Source organism: Lepidothrix coronata, unplaced genomic scaffold, assembly GCF_001604755.1.
Source record: "Lepidothrix coronata isolate B3197 unplaced genomic scaffold, Lepidothrix_coronata-1.0 Scaffold105, whole genome shotgun sequence".
Taxonomy (NCBI): domain Eukaryota; kingdom Metazoa; phylum Chordata; class Aves; order Passeriformes; family Pipridae; genus Lepidothrix; species Lepidothrix coronata.
In genome coordinates this window covers 2,792,593-2,810,989 of record NW_016690285.1, presented here as the reverse complement: position 1 = coordinate 2,810,989, position 18,397 = coordinate 2,792,593, and the positions used below count along the sequence as shown (strand labels likewise).

Here is an 18,397-nt window from a genome sequence, read left to right as displayed (position 1 = left end):
CGGACATTTCCTTGGGTTTCCCTTGTTCAATTCCGGACATTTCCTTGGGTTTCCCTTGTTCAATTCCGGACATTTCCTTGGGTTCCCGTTGTTCAGTTATGGACATTTCCTTGGGTTCCCGTTGTTCAGTTATGGACATTTCCTTGGGTTTCCCGTTGTTCAGTTGTGGACATTTCCTTGGGTTTCCCTTGTTCAATTCCAGACATTTCCTTAGGTTCCCGTTGTGAATTCCACTCTGGGATCCCAGGAGGACGCAGTGATCAGGGTTTGGCTGGTGTCTGCACTCCCAGGTGCCCTCCTGCAGACACTCTGTGCCACGTGCTCGCTGTCCCAGTGCCCCATCTCTGCCCAGCTTGAGTCCTGCCAGACCACTCGGAGCTCAGAAGTGGGTTTGAAATGTAAGCTGGCGTGGTGCTCAGGAGCAGTTGCTGCAGCATAGCTCATTTACACCTTGGAGAGATGTCTGAAAATAGAGGTTTTTTCTTTTCTCTGAAGACAAGGGAGAAAACAGTGATAGAACAGTATTGGAGGCTATTGGTTAGGCAAAAAGATGGGAATGTTTTTTAATAATAATTCCACTGCATAGTTCCTATAACTTGTGCCTGAGGGACTTGAGATACACACAGGGAAAACTTGAAAACCACACACCTGGGCCTATCTAAATTTGCAGAGGGAATAGTAAGTAGCAAATAGAGCAGTAAGTTGAAAATACGAAGCTTCAGAGACTGACTTTTAAATAAATTTTTAACTCATGCTGAGGAGGGGGCAGCACATCCTGGCATTGATTGACATCACACTGGTCCAGTGAAATCTACTACACCATTTATCTAGAGGCTTCAGATGTTTGAGAGATTTTCCAAGAGAGCACAGCAGTAAACACTTCTCAGTTAGTTTTTATAGTAGCGAAGTAAGTATTTTTTTAAACGTGAATTCCTCAGGCATGTATCTGAAATATTCTTCCCATGTTTCTCTTCTCTAAGGGAGAGTCACCAAAGAATTTGTTGCTTCTGGCAAGTATTCATGCCTTGTTTTCTGTGAGGCTTTGTCTCTTTTCCATTCTCTGGTCTCCTCCTCTGTTTCAGCCCCAGGATCTGGAGCTGGGAGCTGCTCTAGCCCACAGCACCCCCAGGATCTGAGCTGCAGTGACAGCCCTGCCTGGTTCAGATATGCCCTGGCTAAGCACAAACTGTGTGACAAGGTCCAGGATGGGTGTCATTCCTGCTCAGTCTGTCAGTGCTGTGGAAAAGTTCTGCCCTTGTACTTCTCAAGCACTGCATGTGCCTGGTGGTGGGTCTGAGTTGAGCAACCTCATGGAACAGCATGTAATACTGTGGGAAAGCAGAAATACTCCAGTGTGCTAAAAGGGTTTTTGTCTTGTAAACCCGACATGTTTCTTTTCTTTTTAAGAGCTGATATCTTAAAGCAAGAGTTCTTCTGTCAGGCACTCAGTGCCCCTGAGTCACATGTGCACTGAACCCCTGGGAGCAGGAGACACTGAAGTGGAGCAGGATCTGCTTCCCAACTCCCAAACAGCTCGGATGCCTCCGTGATGGGAACCTGGTTACAACATTCTGTCCCCTGACCCCATTGCACCATGTCCTCGTGTGCAGTGTGCGGGATGCTGACTGGCCTCCCTCAGCTGTAAAACTTTGACCAGTCAGCCTGTGGAATCTGTTTTGCCCAATTAGGGTGGAGTATTTTGATTTTTATCAAAGTCTTCTCCAAGGTCTTGATGTCTTCAGAGTTTGCCAGGAAATGTGGTTTCTAACCTTTGTTTGCAGTTACAAGCCTTTCTCAAAAAATATTATAATCCATACATATTGTATAATGTAATTTAATGTGAATTTAAACAAGTACATACATGTATAAGTGTGTGTGTCATGTATGACAGAAACACCTGGATCTGGGAGCAGGCTTTCCAGGTAATCTTGTCAGGAGATGGTATCCAAGGTGTCCTTAAAAAAAGTGGAGACAGACTTTGTATCAGGACCTGTTACAATAGGCCAAGGGGCGACGCTTTGAAACTAAAAGAGGGTTGATTTAGATTTATTGTAAGAAACGTTTTACAATGAGGGTGAGCAGGCCCTGGCTCAGGTTGCCCAGAGAAGCTGTGGCTGCCCCTGGATCCCTGGAAGTGTCCAAGGCCAGGCTGGACGGGGCTTGGAGCAACCTGGGCTGGTGGAAGGTGTCCCTGCCCATGGCAGGGGGTGCAATGAGATGAACTCTGTTCCTTCCAACCTGAACCATTCTGTGATCTTTCTAGAAGTGCCATAAGCATTTTCTTAGCAGCTTGAAGTTTCTTAAAGTGCATTTAGATTGTAGGAAAGTGTTTTTCAAATTTTTGTTACGTTGAAGTACAGACTGTTCTCTGGAAAGAAAAGAAAGTGAATGATCTGGTGCTAGGTTAATCTTTGTGGGACTGAGGTAAAAAGCTTTTTAAGGTTCACCTAAAATAAACTCCTGTTAAATGTAAATAGTGTATGTTATTCTTGCAAGATTTGCTGAGGAAATTAGGGAGAGTTTGCGTCGCCCTCTCTGTCGCTTGGCTCTGCCACGCACCCACTGCTGCTCAATTTGTGGTGCTCTCTGTTTACTGGGGCCAGATGAGTCCTCTGTGTGTTTCCAAATTTACAGTAATTTAGTCCCTCACATAATGTTCTCTGCTTAAATGTTTAGTAATTAGTAGAAACCAGGTAGAGTGGTTTTGTCTGACTCATTTTAGATTTGCTTGAGGATGTTTATTTTTCAAGCTACTGCAAATACGATGTTTTTTATTTTCCAGCTTTATTTTTTTAACTCATGTGTATCCTTCATGCAGTGTTTTTCTTCTCCCTTCCCCACAGTTCGGATGTATCCACCTACCCAAAAGGTCTATAAATAAATTTGAGTACTGTGTAAAATTGTTTTCTCCTGGGCAGCAGCTGTTTGGCCTCTGCATGTCTGTGCCCGGAGTGCTGGGGACATCCAGTGGCTGCAGAACACTTCATGACAATGTTTTGCAACAGCGCAATAAAATGGTTAATGGTGATCCCTGAGGAGATAATAGGCTGGTCTGTGGCCTCAGGGGCTGGTTTTGGTGGCGGGTTTGGAGCTGACCACGTTGGTCTTTGGACAGTTGGGCCCTTGGCTCCTCTTTGAGCACCTCTACACGTGTTCTGCCGCAGTTGTAAGCCGTGACTTTTTCTCTCTGTCCTTCAGGCCTGGCAGTTATGCATTCCCAAAGCACAAACCAGTTGGATGTGGGGAACAATCCCCGTGTGGGCACCAAGCGCTACATGGCCCCGGAGGTGCTGGACGAGACGATCCAGGCAGACTGCTTCGACTCCTACAAGAGGGTGGACATCTGGGCCTTCGGGCTGGTGCTCTGGGAGGTGGCCAGGCGCATGGTCAGCAACGGTGAGTGCCTGGCACCCTTCCCCTGCCTCTAGCAGGGGTAGGGAAATGGCAATTCATGGCAAAGCACCTGCCACCAAAGAGCACAGGAACATGCTGGACCTCCACAGTAGTTTGGTTCCTCATACTTCAAGGAAGCTGTTGGTGTGTTGGGTACAGTGGCCGAATCTTGTTGTCATTTCTGTTAAGGCAGAGGAGAAAGAGGGTCCCCTGCTCATTCTAGACCCTGGTGAGAACTAACTCATACCAAACAGTCAACATTTTAGATCATAAGGTCTCCACACTTTTTCCACTTAAACCATAGTGAATACTTGTAGGAGACTATTTCTTGTGACAAACCCTAAGAAACAGAAGGAAATTATGTAGGAAGTGCAGAAGTTGTCAAAATTCGGGGCTGCTCTTGCTTTACCAAGATAAATGCGTTCCCAAGGCAGGACTTGGTCCAGGTGCAGTTCTGCTTGGGAAGGGTGCTCCTGCCATCCTGTTTAGAGTGCAGGGTTTCTTCCTTGCTCTTGGCAAGGGTGCCTGAATTTAGGAACCTTTCAGCTGGGTGTCTGTTGGTGTGATTCCTGCTCAAGTCAGAAGTCCTCTCTGAGTTCTAGACCTCAGGTTGTGCTCTCTGGACCCAGATGGGTAGGAGAAGGCGAGGATGCCCTTCAGATGTGTGCAGACCCTGGCAGGGATGGGTTGTTCACAGCTACATATTTAAATATGAGGAAATTGCAGATTGTCACACACATTTGTTTACTCTGTGTCTGATCTGTTCCCACTAAGCCCAAATCTCGTGAAGGTGTGTGGCTAGTTTGAGGAAGGAGGAAAGGTGGTGAATGCGTGGCCTTAGTGTTTCTGAGGGTGTTTATTGTCACAGGTGTGTCGTAGGCAGATGGAGACCTGCTTGGTGCTGGGCTGCATTACGTCACTGTCAGTGCCTGGAGAATTTCGGCTGGAACTTTGGTGTTCTCAGTGCAGTTTTATATCCTGCACTGTCTGTCTTGGCAGTCTGTGAGCACCTTCATGTATCAGATGCCATAAAGTGTTGTGGTGGCTGGGCAGGAGTTGATGAATTCCTGTGCCAGAGGTGATGCTTGTGTGGTGGGGAGGGAAGGTGTGAGCTGTAGTTGATTTGAGGGCACAAAGTCAGCAACCCTGGGGGAAAGCAGTACAGAAGTCCCCTTAAAACTGTGCAGGAAGGCCAGGGTGGGTTGTGCTGCAGGAGCTGGGTCTGGCAGGGGCGGCGGCGAGGGCAGCGTGTCACGGGTCAGTGAGGCTGGGAGGGCACAGTGCTGTGGGTCAGTGAGGCTGGGAGGGCACAGTGCTGTGGGTCAGTGAGGCTGGGAGGGCACAGTGCTGTGGGCCAGAGGTTGAGTGGCTCGCTGGCACCTCCTTGCTGGTCCCAGGGGCCCGGAGTGTTGGGCCATGGTAGCTCAGAGCACTCCAGAGTCACTACTGGAGAAAAGACCAGACCTGCTTCCTTTGCATTGAGTACTGCACGTCTCATCTGCAACAGCCAGTTTTGTGCCCTGTGCTTGGGAAAGACCACATGGAAATGCTGAATTAGAGCCAGGCTCTCTCTGCAGGGATAAAGTTCATCTGCGATATCCTCGTGGCCCTCAGAGCGTGTTCAGAGCTGTGTGACACAGCAGGAGTTGGTGTTTAACTCGTGTGAAACCCCAGCTTTACCTGCAGCTTTACCTGCAGGGCAGGTGTGGGCAGTGAGGGCACAGGGTGGTTGTGTCCGTGAGGTCTCACAGTGTTCTGGGGGGAGCAGGAGAAGGGTAAAGACAAGAATTCAGCCCGGTAGGTGATGTTTGGTAAATGCAATTGGGAATTGCTCTTCCCGAAGACTATTTCCCATTTTGACTAGTCATCACAGACAGGGATTTACAGATTTTTACAGCATATCCATGGGAATATCTGGGATTTTGATCTTCATCTGCAATAGAACAAGAAAACTAAAACTCAGAACTTTGCCATAGCAAAGACTGAGAACCTCTTTTCAACTTCAGCCTCTCCAGAGCATTAGAGATGCTCCTGGATTTCATGTCTGGCTCTGGGCCAGCTACCAGCTCTCAGTGTGTTGTGCCCAGCTGTCAGCAGCAGTTTGATGTTCCTGCTGGACCCAGAGGGCCTCATTAGCTCCGGGTTTTTCCGAGCTGCTGACCCGAATGCCTGGCTTTGAACACCGGGCTGTAAGTTGGCTTCTTGACAAAGTTGGGCTCCCTGTGGATGGTTTGTGAGCCTGATGCAGTGAGGAAGCAGAGCTCTGTGCCTGCCCTGGGGAGTGGGCAGGGGCGCTCCGTGAGCGGGTGCAGGCAGGGCAGCACACACACAGACTGGCAGTGCCAAAGCCCAGGGAATGGCAGGGCAGCACACACACAGACTGGCAGTGCCAAAGCCCAGGGAATGNTGGCAGTGCCAAAGCCCAGGGAATGGCAGGGCAGCACACACACAGACTGGCAGTGCCAAAGCCCAGGGAATGGCAGGGCAGCACACACACAGACTCCTCTGGCAGTGCTGAAGCCCAGGGAATGGCAGGGCAGCACACACACAGACTCCTCTGGCAGTGCTGAAGCCCAGGGAATGGCAGGCTGTGGGTTTAAGGGCCCAGGCTGGGCAGGGCTTGGAGCAGCCTGGTCTTGTGGAAGATGTCCCTGCCCATGGCAGGCAGGTGGAATGAGATGAGCTTCAAGGTCCCTCCCAGCCCAAACCATTCCATGATTCTATGAAGATGCATTCAGCCCCTGGCTGTCACAGGCTCTTGGGTGTTTGGCTTTGTGATGGCATGTGGTACCAGTTACCATGGGGATTTTATTGTTTTTATAACTAGAAATGAAATTATTTGAAGCACCAGCTCGAGAGTCTGTGGATGCCAACATCCTTATTGAACCCTTCTAGGAATCACAAAAGCACCAAAGTATGTGGTGAGACTGGTAAAAACCACAGTGCAGACCTTACATTTTTCCACTTGCTGGTAGAAATCCCAGTTTGTGATAGGCAGGAAAGCTCTTTGTGTTATAAAATATGGCCGTTTGGCAAGGGATTTACTTCTCATCCTTTCAGCTCCAGCATCTGCAAAGTGGGTATAGCTCTTACTTTGTGGACTTGTTGTATGAGCCAATTAATTAACATTTTGGGTAGAAAAAGCTGTTCCTGTGGCAGTAAGTGCTCTTCTGTTGTTCAGTGGCTGTGTGACACTGTGGGATTGACTTCTAAAGGATTTGTGTGCCTCTTAGAGCACATGGGTCCTGTGTTCCCTCCATCCCTGTGAGAATGCTGTTCACTGACAAGCCATTCAGTAATGCCTGTTTGTGTCTCACCAGGTATTGTGGAAGACTACAAACCACCCTTTTATGACTTGGTTCCGAACGATCCCAGTTTTGAAGACATGAGGAAAGTGGTCTGTGTGGATCAGCAGAGGCCCAACATTCCCAACAGATGGTTCTCAGACCCGGTCAGTGGGTGCTGGGGGGGCTGGCCGCAGGCACGTGCTGACCTTTGTTCTTGGGCAGAGTCACAGAGGTTATCTTCAGTTGTGCCTTGCAATGGAAGTGATCTCGAGGGGCCTTGTCAGCAGCATCACCTGTGCAGGGGTTGGGGGTGGAATGGCCTGGCCTTGGGGGAGCACTGAGCAAACTGAGGAGTGCCAGGGCAGGGCCAGTCACAGATCGACCGCTCAGGAGCAGGGTTTAGAAATAACTCTTACAGCTGCTCTTCCTGGGTCATTGTTCTCCCTTCGAGGGGAAATCAAGGGGAGGGAAACCAGTCCAGGACTTTCTGTGGCTTACAAGCACACAGATTTAGAACAGAATGCTGGTTTCTCCTGCCTACAGAATAAGGGGCTGTTGTTCTTTTTGAAAGGCTGGTGCTGAAGTTTATTTTTCAGACTGGCCTCTGCAGTCTGCCCAGCTGTCCTTACCACTGAAGCCATGGAGGTCAGTGTGAATCCACAGGGCTAGCCAGGGCAGAGGGCCCATCTCCAAAGTTTGGGTGTGGAGCTGTGCCCTGTGCTGTCCCAGCAGCCAGCTGGGAGTCCGGCCAGTTAAACCTGTGCTGGGCATGATGGAATCATGGGCAGAAAATCTGCACCTTCTCGTCTGCCTTCGTGGGTCTGCAGCACTTGGTTCCATTGAAAAGAGATTCTGTGGAGTGTTTTCTTAATTAGGAAAGAAACTGTGAAACTCCACTGTTGAAAGTTACCCTGGCTGATCACTCCAGTTGTGCTCTTGGTTTAACCAAGTTATCAGACTTTGAGGGCTTCTGAACACCCAGAACCTCTGCATTTGGTAGGTAGCAGGAAACTCTGCAAATGGAGTGTAATTAGGCAATAAATCCTCTGTGAGTGCTTCCTTGGCTTGTTCCTTGTGGCCTTACCCTGGTGTTGTGTGCTTTCTGTCCGTTCCCAGACGTTAACGTCCCTCGCCAAGCTGATGAAGGAGTGCTGGTACCAGAACCCGTCCGCCAGACTGACAGCCCTGCGCATCAAAAAGACTTTGACCAAAATTGACAATTCCTTAGACAAACTGAAAGCTGACTGTTGACCCTCTGCTCGTGGTGCTCTCCCGCCAGGAAGGCACTGGGCTGGCCCTGAGGGCTCTGGCCAGGCCGTTGGCAGCCCTGGTGCCCACGGGGCTGCTCGGAGCGGGAGTTCTGGGGAGCAGCTGTGGGAACACTGGGACCCCTGGGCTGCTCGGACCACGACTGCACCCACACCTGGGCGAGCACTGAGGACTCAGCTGGATGTGCTGTTGCTGAGGTAGTGGCCTGAAGGAAGAGAGAGAAATCCTAAGACAAGATCAGGGCATTAAACAATGGCTTTGAACGGCTTTTTTCTTTTTGGTTTTTTTTTCTTCCCTTTTTTTTCCCCCCTCCTTTTTTAAAATTTTTTTAAATTTTATTTTAATTCTCCTAATCACTCCCAGGGTGAATACATGGAAGTGGTAAATTTTAATCAGCAATATTGCCTGTGCTTCTCTTCTTTATTGCACTAGGAATTCTTTGCATTCCTTACTTGCACTGTCACTGTTAATTTTAATGACATGACTTGCCAAAAATACGATTGGCTGTGTCCTGCATTGACCTGTACCTGAGTAATAGGAAAAGAATTCGGTAAACTGAAAATGTAACTGTCAGACTTTAGCTGCATTTTACATGTGTACTGATGTTTACAATAATGCTGAACATTAGGAATTTCTCGTTTATCCAAAACTTGCAAATTATTTATTACTAGTGCACTTGCCAGTTTTTTAAACTGTAAAATAAGTGCATAAAGTTAAAGCTTATTTTTATGTGGCCTCTTTCATGATTTCTTACACAGACGTTTTTGTAACACGATATAACCTGAAACATGAATTGTTTTATGTATTATCATATTACAACTCGATAGTCACATTTTAAGTGCTTCACATTTGTAGGTGTGTGGTCTGTACCATATTTTCAGTTGGAATATGGAACGTATATATAGCCATTTCCCACAGGACCTTGCGTCTGGCATCTTACTGATCTGGGAAAGGAAAGCAACGGAGGAGTTAACTAGAATTTTAGGTCATGAATGCCGTGGGGAAAATGCATTTTATTTCTTCTAAGCTATATAATATGCATTTAAACTCTGCCAGAAAAATAACTATTTTGTTTTAATCTACTTTTTCTATTTAGTAGTTATTTGTATAAATTAAATAGAATGTTTTCAAGTCAAACCACAGTGTGCTTTAGTTCTCTTCCTGCCTGTCAGTGACCAGGTGCCCCCAGTGCAGCCGTGGGGACCCCGGGGCCGTGCCCACGGGGTCCAGGCTGGTGCTGCTGGAAGTCTGAGGTGCTGAGGCTCTACCGGGGCCTGAGTGTGTTCCTGTGTGCTGAACCTGGTCCCAGAATGGTCCAGCAGGGAGGTGCTGGGCTGTCCTCGGAGGAGACACCCTCGGGGGGGACACCGGCCGTGTCCCCCTGCCCTCCCCCCTGCCCTCCCTGCGGTCCCCCATCCCAGCCTGGGGGCAGGAACTCTGCTCTGAACAGTTCTCTCCGCCTGTGCCCCTCCACACGCTCCTGGCTTGGTTCCACCCTGTGGAGAAGTGCCCAGGAAGGGGCAGTGCCCTCTCATTCTCAGAAAAGAGCTCCTTTATCCATGGGCTTAGAATCCCCTGGGCAGTCCAAGGTCCTGGGCAGGGATCAGCCACCTGGACGTGCTTCCTCTCTGGGGTAAAACACTTCTCCAAGGTTCCCTTTGGTGCTTCAAGTCTGCCAGGTTCTGCTCTGCTGCCTCTCTGTAACTTTTACTTCTCGGCCCCATCTTTCCTGTCCCATTCCAGCCGAGTGGAATGCCTTGTTCTGCATTGCTGGTGTAGGAGTAGGAGCCAAGTGTGTGGGGTAGGTGCTGCCTGGGGCTGAGAGACAGCGTGGTGTGCAGCTCTGCAGAGCAGCCAGGGCTTGCACCAGCTGCCAGGTGGTCTCTTCTTCTCTGCCAGGTCTCTGATTATATGTGATGAGAATCTGAGCAGATCCAGTGCTGCCAAAAAACCTAGGAAAAGCCAGATCTGTTGAGTTTTTACTGTTAGTTTTTTATGAAGTCAAAAGCCTGAATGCGTTTTGGTTTTCCTTTAGACTGGTGTGTGTGTGAGCTGTGTACTGGGCTGACTGGGCCACAGCTGCAGCCCAGGAGGGGTGGGATGTCAGTGGTGTGAGGGAATTGGGGTTGGGCTGAAGCTGCTGGGTGGCTGGAGGTCACTGGTGACAGGTGGAGCTGCTTTGGTGGCCACTGATACAGAGCAGTGCCTGAAGCTCTGCAGTGCCTGGTGCACACCCCTGTGTTTCTTTAACAGGTATTTACGGGATGGAAGAGGCAGCAGGATTTAAGCCAAGTGGGAAGGGAGGCCGGCTCTTGTGGAGCTGCTGTGGTGCTCAGAGTGAGGCCAGTGGGGACAGCTGGCCAGGGCAGGGTGACGGGGAGGTGGCACTGCAGACGGAGGGGACAGAGCCAGAGGTGGCAGTTCAGTGTTCAGTCTGTGTGTGAAGGGTATGGTCAGGATTTTGTTTGGAGTTTTTGCCTCTCCAGCGTTTTCCAGTGCAGGTGTTGGAGAGACAACCTGTCATGCTGATGGTCAGTGACAGCTCTGGCTGTGCTGGCAGAATTTGGGCTACCTTCCCCAAACACTGCCACACTGAGTCACAGCACCTTACTAGGCCTTAGGAAGATGATCATGTTAAATACCTGCTCCATCTTTTCTTTGCACTGTAGCATCCTCTGGAAAGTGCTGTGTACTGGAACGGCACAACTTCAGGTTGGGAACAGCTCCATATACTCCATAGTGTTCCCTCTGCTGTCCCTGAGGATCTGGACTGTCTGACCCCAGCACTGGTTACTGTCTCCCAGCTGTGCTGGGGCTGGTTGGGATGCTGCAGGATGTGGGGCCTGCAGCAAGGACCTGCACAGTTCTCACTCCCCCCTCCTGTCAGGGAGTTGCAGAGCCAGAAGGTCCCCCCTGAGCCTCCTTTTCTCCAGGCTGAGCCCCCTCAGCCCCTCCTGCTGCTCCAGCCCCTTTCCAGCTCCGTTCCCTTCCCTGCACACAAGGGATAACAGACTAAAGGATAAAGCCACAAACCATAGGAACACCCCAGTAATACCCTGTTTATCCAGTGCTAGGTAAAGAAGATTATCCAGGTGAGTCACTGGCAGGGTAAGAGGGTCTGTCAGTGCTGGGACTCCTGGGCACTCCCCGGTGTGCTGGGCAAGGTCAAGGTCACTGGTGCTGCTCCAAGGACTGCCTTCTGCATATCAAAGCATCCAGGGATTTTAAACCCATTTCAGTTTCATGCCCTGCTGCTGAAGTACTTCTGGTCCGGGCTATTAGAAGTGTTAGCTGGGGTGTGCTTGAATTGGGTCGCTGTTCAGTGAATGTCAATCAAGAAAATTGGGTGAAAAGTAATCATAAGAAGTAATTTCTTAGCAAGTTCTTGTCCCTTGACTTGGGATAAGTCATTCATGTGCTTTCCTAGTGTACAGTGGCTGCTGAGGACAGTCAGGGTCTGTGCTCTCCAAAACCAGCAGGAACAGCAGAGTTTCCTCTTAGGAGCTGGAGAGGGGTGTGCCTGTGAGTAGAGATGGGAAAACTCAGTGATAGCCAGGGAAGGATTGTCTGTGGTCTGTGTGATTTAACCTCATTTCCACATGTCTGGACAGTCCCAGGAGAACACTTGTTGCTGCTTTTCCTCTGGAGGTGTCAAGGCTTGCGCAGTGGGGGGAGGTTCCACGTGAAGGGAACACCCCCACCTCCCTCTCTTTTTCCAGCGTGTTTATTAATCAATGTTCCCCTAGTACCTCCACAAAATCTAATCTTCTAAAGAGATTTGGAATGCTTATATATAATCTGCTGCAGTGAGGGCGTCGCTGCATCCATTACTATGGCGATGGCACAGGCAGTTCCCTCGCTGGAGTTGAATTATTCATGTGTCTGGCGGGTTTGTGCTGCACCAGCCAGGGGAGCTGGGGCTGCTCAGCGGTGCCAGGGATCAGAGCCTGCTGAGAGGGGGCCCTGCATGGAAAAATGGCTCAACATGAGTGGCACTACCTGTGGGATTCAGCTATCCTGTCGGTGTGGACAATCCCCAGCAGTCACAGGAGGCAGACTGGATGGAACCAGACCTGGTGTCAGGTTTGGGGATGGGGGAAGTGTTGTTGCTTTTTGATGGGTTTCTGTGTTGCCCAGAGAAGCTGTGGCTGCTCCATCCCTGGAAATGTTCAAGGCCAGGTCACATGGGGCTAGGAGCAACCTGGGCTGGTGGAAGGTGTCCCTGCCCATGGCAGGGGGTGGCACTGGATGGGCTTTAAGGTCCCTTCCATCTCAAACCATCCTATGATTCCATGATTCTGTATGCAGAAGGCTTGTTTGTTACTGCTCAGTAATATGTGGCACTTGGAGGTGTCCTGGGGTCAAGTGCCAGGAGCAGCCTGAGGCCAAGCCCTCCAGTCAGTGTTGCTGTAGGGAAGTCACTGAAGGCTTCCCTCCTCTCAGTTGGAACTTCCCTTGTGGGCCTTCTGGGCTGGAATTATCCACCAAAAATCCATATCAAACCTTCCAGAATTTTATTTAGCTGGATTAAACTGTTTTGAATGGCAGGGACAGTTCTCTTCCCTGTGAGGTGAAATGTCTGCTGTGCAAGAAGCTCAGCCTTGGCTCAGTGGTTGGCATTGCAGAAGGGAAGCAAAGACATTTCAGGTGCTGTTCCATTTATAGAGAGACAACCTCAGAATACATTTTTACATTTTAAAGTTAAGATTTGTGTGGAAAAAGTAAGTGATTTGCTGTGACAGGTCCTCTCACCTGGGAATAGCACACTGGCTTTACATTCCCAGTGGGAAGGGAAACCCCCCCACAGTTCAGTGCCCGACCCCCGGAGCTGTGCCGGGACAGAAGCCGGAGCTGGACATGGTTCCCCTTGGAGAGGCTGCAAGGGGGACCTGGGGTTCTCAGGGAGGAGAACCTGGGCCCTGCTCCATGGATGCAGCTTCTCCCTGGTTACAGCCTCGTCTCGCAGCCCCCGGATCCTGCCCAGTGGAGATGTGTGAAACCTGCAGAAGGATCTTCTGGGGGTGTGGGACACCTGCCCACTGCATCACCCTGTTCTGTACCAGCCTGGGCGCTGGGGCCATGGCCTGTGAGACCACACACCAGAGTGCCTGCCAGCTCTCAGACCCAGGAGACTTTAATTGTTGGTTCTTTTTAAAAAACACCACCCAGTGTTCCCCTGGGCACTGCAGTCACTGCCCTGTGTCACCCTGTGCACTGTGTCTGTCCCAGGGATGTGTCCAAACCCGGGGTGCAGCCCTGGCTGAGCTGGTGCCCCCACCCTTGGGGCTCTGAAGTCTCAGGTCTGGTCAATAAATGCCTGTCCTGGGGTGGGGCTCCTGCCCCGTGGCTGTGGGGGGTGGGCAGTGCTGTGGTGTCCCCTGGGCTGTGCCCCCAGCACAAGGCAGGGGGCACGGGCAGGGAGACCAAGGCTGTGCTGGAGGGGACGTGGCTGAGGGTGCCATGGGGTGAAAGACCAGCTGTGGCCCTGGATGGAGCGGGGAAGCATCCTGGGAATGCTGCTCCATCCCCCTCCCCACGGGCAGTGCCTGCTGGGGGCTCCAGAGTGTGCCCAGGGGTTTGTCTGGAGTTTCACCTGTGGGAGCTGCACAAGTGATGAAGCAGCTGAGCTGCAGAGGTGGATTTTCAAAATGACCTAACCTCAGCAATTAATAACTTGTCTCCACTGACCACCCTCTGCAGTGCAGTGACTGAGGGCTTCATTGTCACCAAAGTCCTGGACCCCTAAAATCACCAACATTGAGATACTGGATACTGCTGCCACTGTCAGCAAGTCCAGGTGTTGGTCACTGTGCTAAAATCTGCTCCTCTCAGAAACTGAAAATCTGACACTGCATTTCAGCTTCCACACTTGGATTTTTCTTCTTTCCGTGGACATCATGGAGAGCTTTTTTTTGTTTTGTTTTGTTTTGTGGCCTTCAGAGCATGGAAAAGGCTGTGCCCACCTTCCTCTCATCCCTGTGAACAGTTAATTTGCTGCTCAGGCTCAGAGATAAGCTGTGTGTCAACTATGAAAAGCTGTGCCAGAAGGAAATCAGACCTAGTGAGGCCAGGGATTCTTTTGTTAAAGACTTTAACACTTGCAGTCAGCTTGTCCTTTGGATCTTAGCAGATGACAACACCCTTGCTGGCTGCTGCTAACTGGAGTCAAGGACTTTTCATCACCCCAGTCTCCTCCCCATATGTCTCTGCAGCAAGCTCCTCCAATTTTCACCACCCAAAAACCCCTTTCCCAAATATCATAATTCTTTCAGATTCACAGCATAGATATCTTTTCATTCTTGGAATGTTCTGGAAAACCTGGAGCTTTAAAATGTAATTGGTGGTGGTGGAAGAGAGTGACCTGTTGGATGTTAGGCTGGAATTTTATCCTAAAACCTTGCAGAAATGGCTGTGGTGTTACATTGCCTGCCTGCACTAGAGAGAACGTCTCCCTGAGGGAAGTGCTGATGGGAGGAAGCAGGAAGGGCTGCAGAGCAGTTTTTAAGGGCAGTGGAACTGCTGGCCCAGGGAAGGTCCCGTAACTGCAGAACCAGGAGGGAAAACCAACGCCTTTTGTCCCCCCAGTTATCTGTGTCTGGTTACTCCCTGTGTGTGGAACTTGCAGTCCTTAAAGCAGGGAGCTAAAATAGCCGAGTATTGGCCGTGCCTGTGAGGTGTGGGAGCCCCGAGGGACAGGGCAGTGCCGTTCCCTGCCGGGCACTGACCGTGGGCATGGCTGCGGATCGAGGCCGTGGCCAGAGGTCACAGGGTTCTGCTTCAGCTTACCCTGGAAACACCTGGAACCTGAGACAGATTTACTCTGTCAAGTCTCCTGTAATGAGATTCTGTGTGAATTTAAAACACGTGGCTGCCCCTCTTCACTGGGAGGAAGGACACTGATACCAGTAAACAAAGAGAAAGGGATTTGTTTCTAGTTGCTCACTGAGAGAATCGGAAATCGTGTCTTCTCTGCAAGCACTTTTTAAAAAATTTGCCTGAGAAACTTCACAGAATTCCATGTTCTCAGTGTCTTCTCTGTTTTATGAGGATCTTGAAGTCAATTTAAGCCTTCAGGGAAGGGGCTCTGGCCCTCTCCCTTACTCTGACTTTGTTCCTTTTCCCATTCCAGCTGTTGCCAGTGGATGCTTCACTTTCCCTGTTGCTGTTCCTGGCAAACCTTCTCTCACTCCCCCAGGAGATGGTTCCAAACCAGGCCACCAGGAACTCCCCATTGGAAATATGTTGGGCTGGGCTTAGGTGGAAGTGACAGCCCACCCCTGGAAGTGTCCAAGGGCAGACTGGACAGGGCTTGCAACAACCTGGGATATGGGACGTGTCCCTGCCCATGGAGAGGTGAGCTTCAAGGTCCCTTCCAACCCAAACCATTCCATAATGAATTAACTTTTTAATTATACTAATGCTCACTCTTTCAACACTTCTTATGCCTGAATAATGCTAAAATATTCCAAGGAGGTCCATTATTACCCTCCTCATCAAAAAGGCCCCCACTCAGATTAATGTGGCCTTTTCAGCAGATTAATGGGCTACTGTGTAATAGATTTCAGAGCTGTAGAAAGCAGCATTTTGGGGGTGGGTGTGACTAAAGATTTATAAAATGGTTCTTGGAACAGTTTGGGAATTTTTCAACTCTTTTTCTAATCACCATGGTCAACAATATAATGGTTTTGCAGGAATGTATCAATCTGATGGCAAGTTTTGGAAGGTTTCATAGCATTTCTGGATGAGCAGAGTGGGACAGAGGGTGTGTGAGGCAGCAGGACAAGACACTGATGCAGAGGACCAAGGAGATGAGGAGGACCAAGAGGAGGGGTAACTGCTGACCTGCTGCCTGTTCTGGGATGTATCTATGGATTCCCTTTTGTTTTGCTTGCACAAAATTTCAGTTGGTCTTGGTTTTGCCCTGGAGCAAAATAAGTTACAAAACAAAATTCTTGGCTTTTGGCCAGCCCTAGAAGTGCTTCCAGTTGGCAAAAGTTTCCCTGGTGTTACCCATTTCCAAAGACTCTTAAATCCCCAGGACAGGCTATTTCTGTCCTACCATGAACCACGCCATGCAAGCAGCTAACTGGGGAGCACAGTGGCCTCTCAACAGAGTGTGGTGGTTTTCTTTTTCCCCTCCATCCCTTGTTTTGTTATTCTGGTTTTTCGCTGGTGTTTGGTGTGTCAAAGGCCTGAGTAAGATCAGGCACAGGGTGAAGGCTCAGTGATGATGGTTAACTGGGACACAAACCTGCTGGTCCCTGAGTGCTCTACAGGCACAGTGAGCTGGGAGTAGCTGAATGGGTTCTGTGGGGCTTTCAATTTGTTTTAAACTCAGTTTCAAACAATTTAAAATGTTGGCAGCTGGTGGTTCTGCGTCAATGGTACTCATAAAAATGCCATTTATTTACACCAAACCTGTTGAAAGAAGTTAAACCCCAGCAATTTGAAGTGCTTTGTTCCAGATTTCACAGATATCACATAATGCAGAATGTAACAGCATATGAAGAGCCCAGACAATTAGTTTTTCAAGGCCCAGAGAGAAACAAAAGCTCTGTAATGTGTTTTGAGGACCTGCAGCATTATCAGTGTTGAATCATGCAAAGAGGCCTCGTTTGAGCTGGGTAACACTGGCGGCTGTGGGTAACACTGGCAGCACAGCCGGGTGTGAGAAAGCACCTGACCCCAGAGGTGGGACAGAGCAGTGTCATCTGTGCTCTGCTGCAATGCTTTTCCCCTATAGTACATATGGGAATGAGAGGGGAAATGGAGAAAATTGTCATGTATTTAATTTGAACACATGCCAGTGTCTGTGTTCTCAGTGACACGGACTGATCTGAGGCAACGACTCTTACAGCTTCCAACAGAGGTGTAGTGAGGTCCCAAATAAAATGCTCCAGCTGTGCCCTGCCAGTGTCTGCAACATTGCTGTTCACAACAAGTCTCCAGTCACCAGAATTACCCAGTCCATCGGTTCATTACTCTACCAGGAATATATAAAATAGTGTAATAGGCTTGTGTCTCCAATCTGGTGCTCAGTTGGTGTTTAAACCTGTCTTTTAGTGCTGGACCGTTTGTTGCCACAGCAGGACAAGTGTCCAGAGCAGCGGGGCAGGATCGTGTTGTGCTCCAGCCCAGAGGAGATTCCTTGCAGCCTAAATAAAAGGGAATATTGCAAACAAAGGTATAAGTGGGTTGGATTTAAAAACTGGCACTACACAATGACTAAGCCTCACTCACACCACCTTGCAGCCCCAAATCCCTGAGCCACTTCTTTCTAGAAGCTTTGATTAATATATATTTTTTTTCCTTTCTATAAACTTTGATTCTCCTTCTTGACAAGTACAGGAGATACTGCTTTCATCACTTCTGCAAAGGATGAGCTAATGTGTTCTATACGTTTTTTCTTACACTAAAGAACAACCTTAACTACTTCAATAACATACTTCCTACTTCTATGTCTCCCTTCACCCAGAAAAGCAGGATAATTCCATGCTGTCAACCAGAGACGAGTCTGAATGAGTTATATTTACATTTTCTAGTAGCACTGAGAAAATGAATTGTTGGAAAGTCTTCAGAAGGAGAGGAAGAAAACACGGATCTGCAGGAGCAGAGCTGTGTTTGTCTGATCTGTCAGCAGCATGAGCAGTGCCTGGGTGCTGCTGAGGATCCAGTGTTCTCTCCTGGCATCCCCAGAGCCAGCTGGGATCTCCAGACAAGTAATATGCAGCTTAACAGGTACTTGGCAAGTAATGGATGGCTGAGCAGGTACAGCTACGTGGGCAGGGAGCAGTTACCGCCGGGCTTTCAGAAGGGAACGAGTTGCAAATTTTTCCTCTATTGTTTTATTGCTCTGACACTCAAACCTTTGTATTTCTTACTAGATCTTGGCAGGTATTTCCTAACAGTGAGGTGTGCAATAGGCTGCTGTGTTGTGTTTCAGTCCAATAGAACATACACCCATAGAGACTGCTATGAAATAGTCATGTTGGACTTCACTGCGCTAAGATGTTGTAATTCCCACCACATTTAACTGAGGATGGAGTGATATGGAAGTCCTGAATGCCTTCCCTTGTTGTGTTTGGATTAAAAAAAGGAAAAAAGGCTGTACAAGAGCAGCTTTTTTTGATGCTGTTTAACAGCCACTAAATCCCAGACTACTTGGGTTTCACCTCTGCTGTGTCCGTACCATGGTGGAGGGTAATTTGTTTTCTTTCAAAAAGCATTTAGATGATTTTTGCTTGTGAAGGAGTAAGCACAGACTCCCAGAACGGTTTGGGTTGGAAAGGACCTGAAATTCCATCCAGCCCGACCCCCTCCCATGGGCAGGGACACCTTCCACCAGCCCAGGTTGCTCCAAGCCCCGTCCGACCTGGCCTTGGACACTTCCAGGAATCCAGGGACATTCACAGCTTCTCTGAGCAACCTGTGCCAGGGCCTTTCTTCCT

At 49.3% G+C, this 18,397-nt stretch overlaps 1 protein-coding gene across 5 annotated transcripts in view; it reads left to right on the top strand.

Annotated features, from left to right (window-relative positions):
• The window catches only part of ACVR1 (activin A receptor type 1), a 69,606-nt gene extending 60,520 nt beyond the window's left edge, over window positions 1–9,086 (top strand). For 4 of the 5 annotated variants that reach the window (XM_017823773.1, XM_017823769.1, XM_017823771.1 and 1 more), the window contains exons 8-10: window positions 3,199–3,396; window positions 6,714–6,844; window positions 7,797–9,086. In XM_017823773.1, the coding sequence (XP_017679262.1) occupies window positions 3,199–3,396; window positions 6,714–6,844; window positions 7,797–7,931 (464 nt within the window). In that variant the 3' untranslated portion in view covers window positions 7,932–9,086. The remainder of the gene's footprint in view (window positions 1–3,198; window positions 3,397–6,713; window positions 6,845–7,796) is intronic. The other variant, XM_017823770.1, reaches the window with a different exon arrangement.
• The last annotated feature ends 9,311 nt before the right edge of the window (window positions 9,087–18,397 follow it).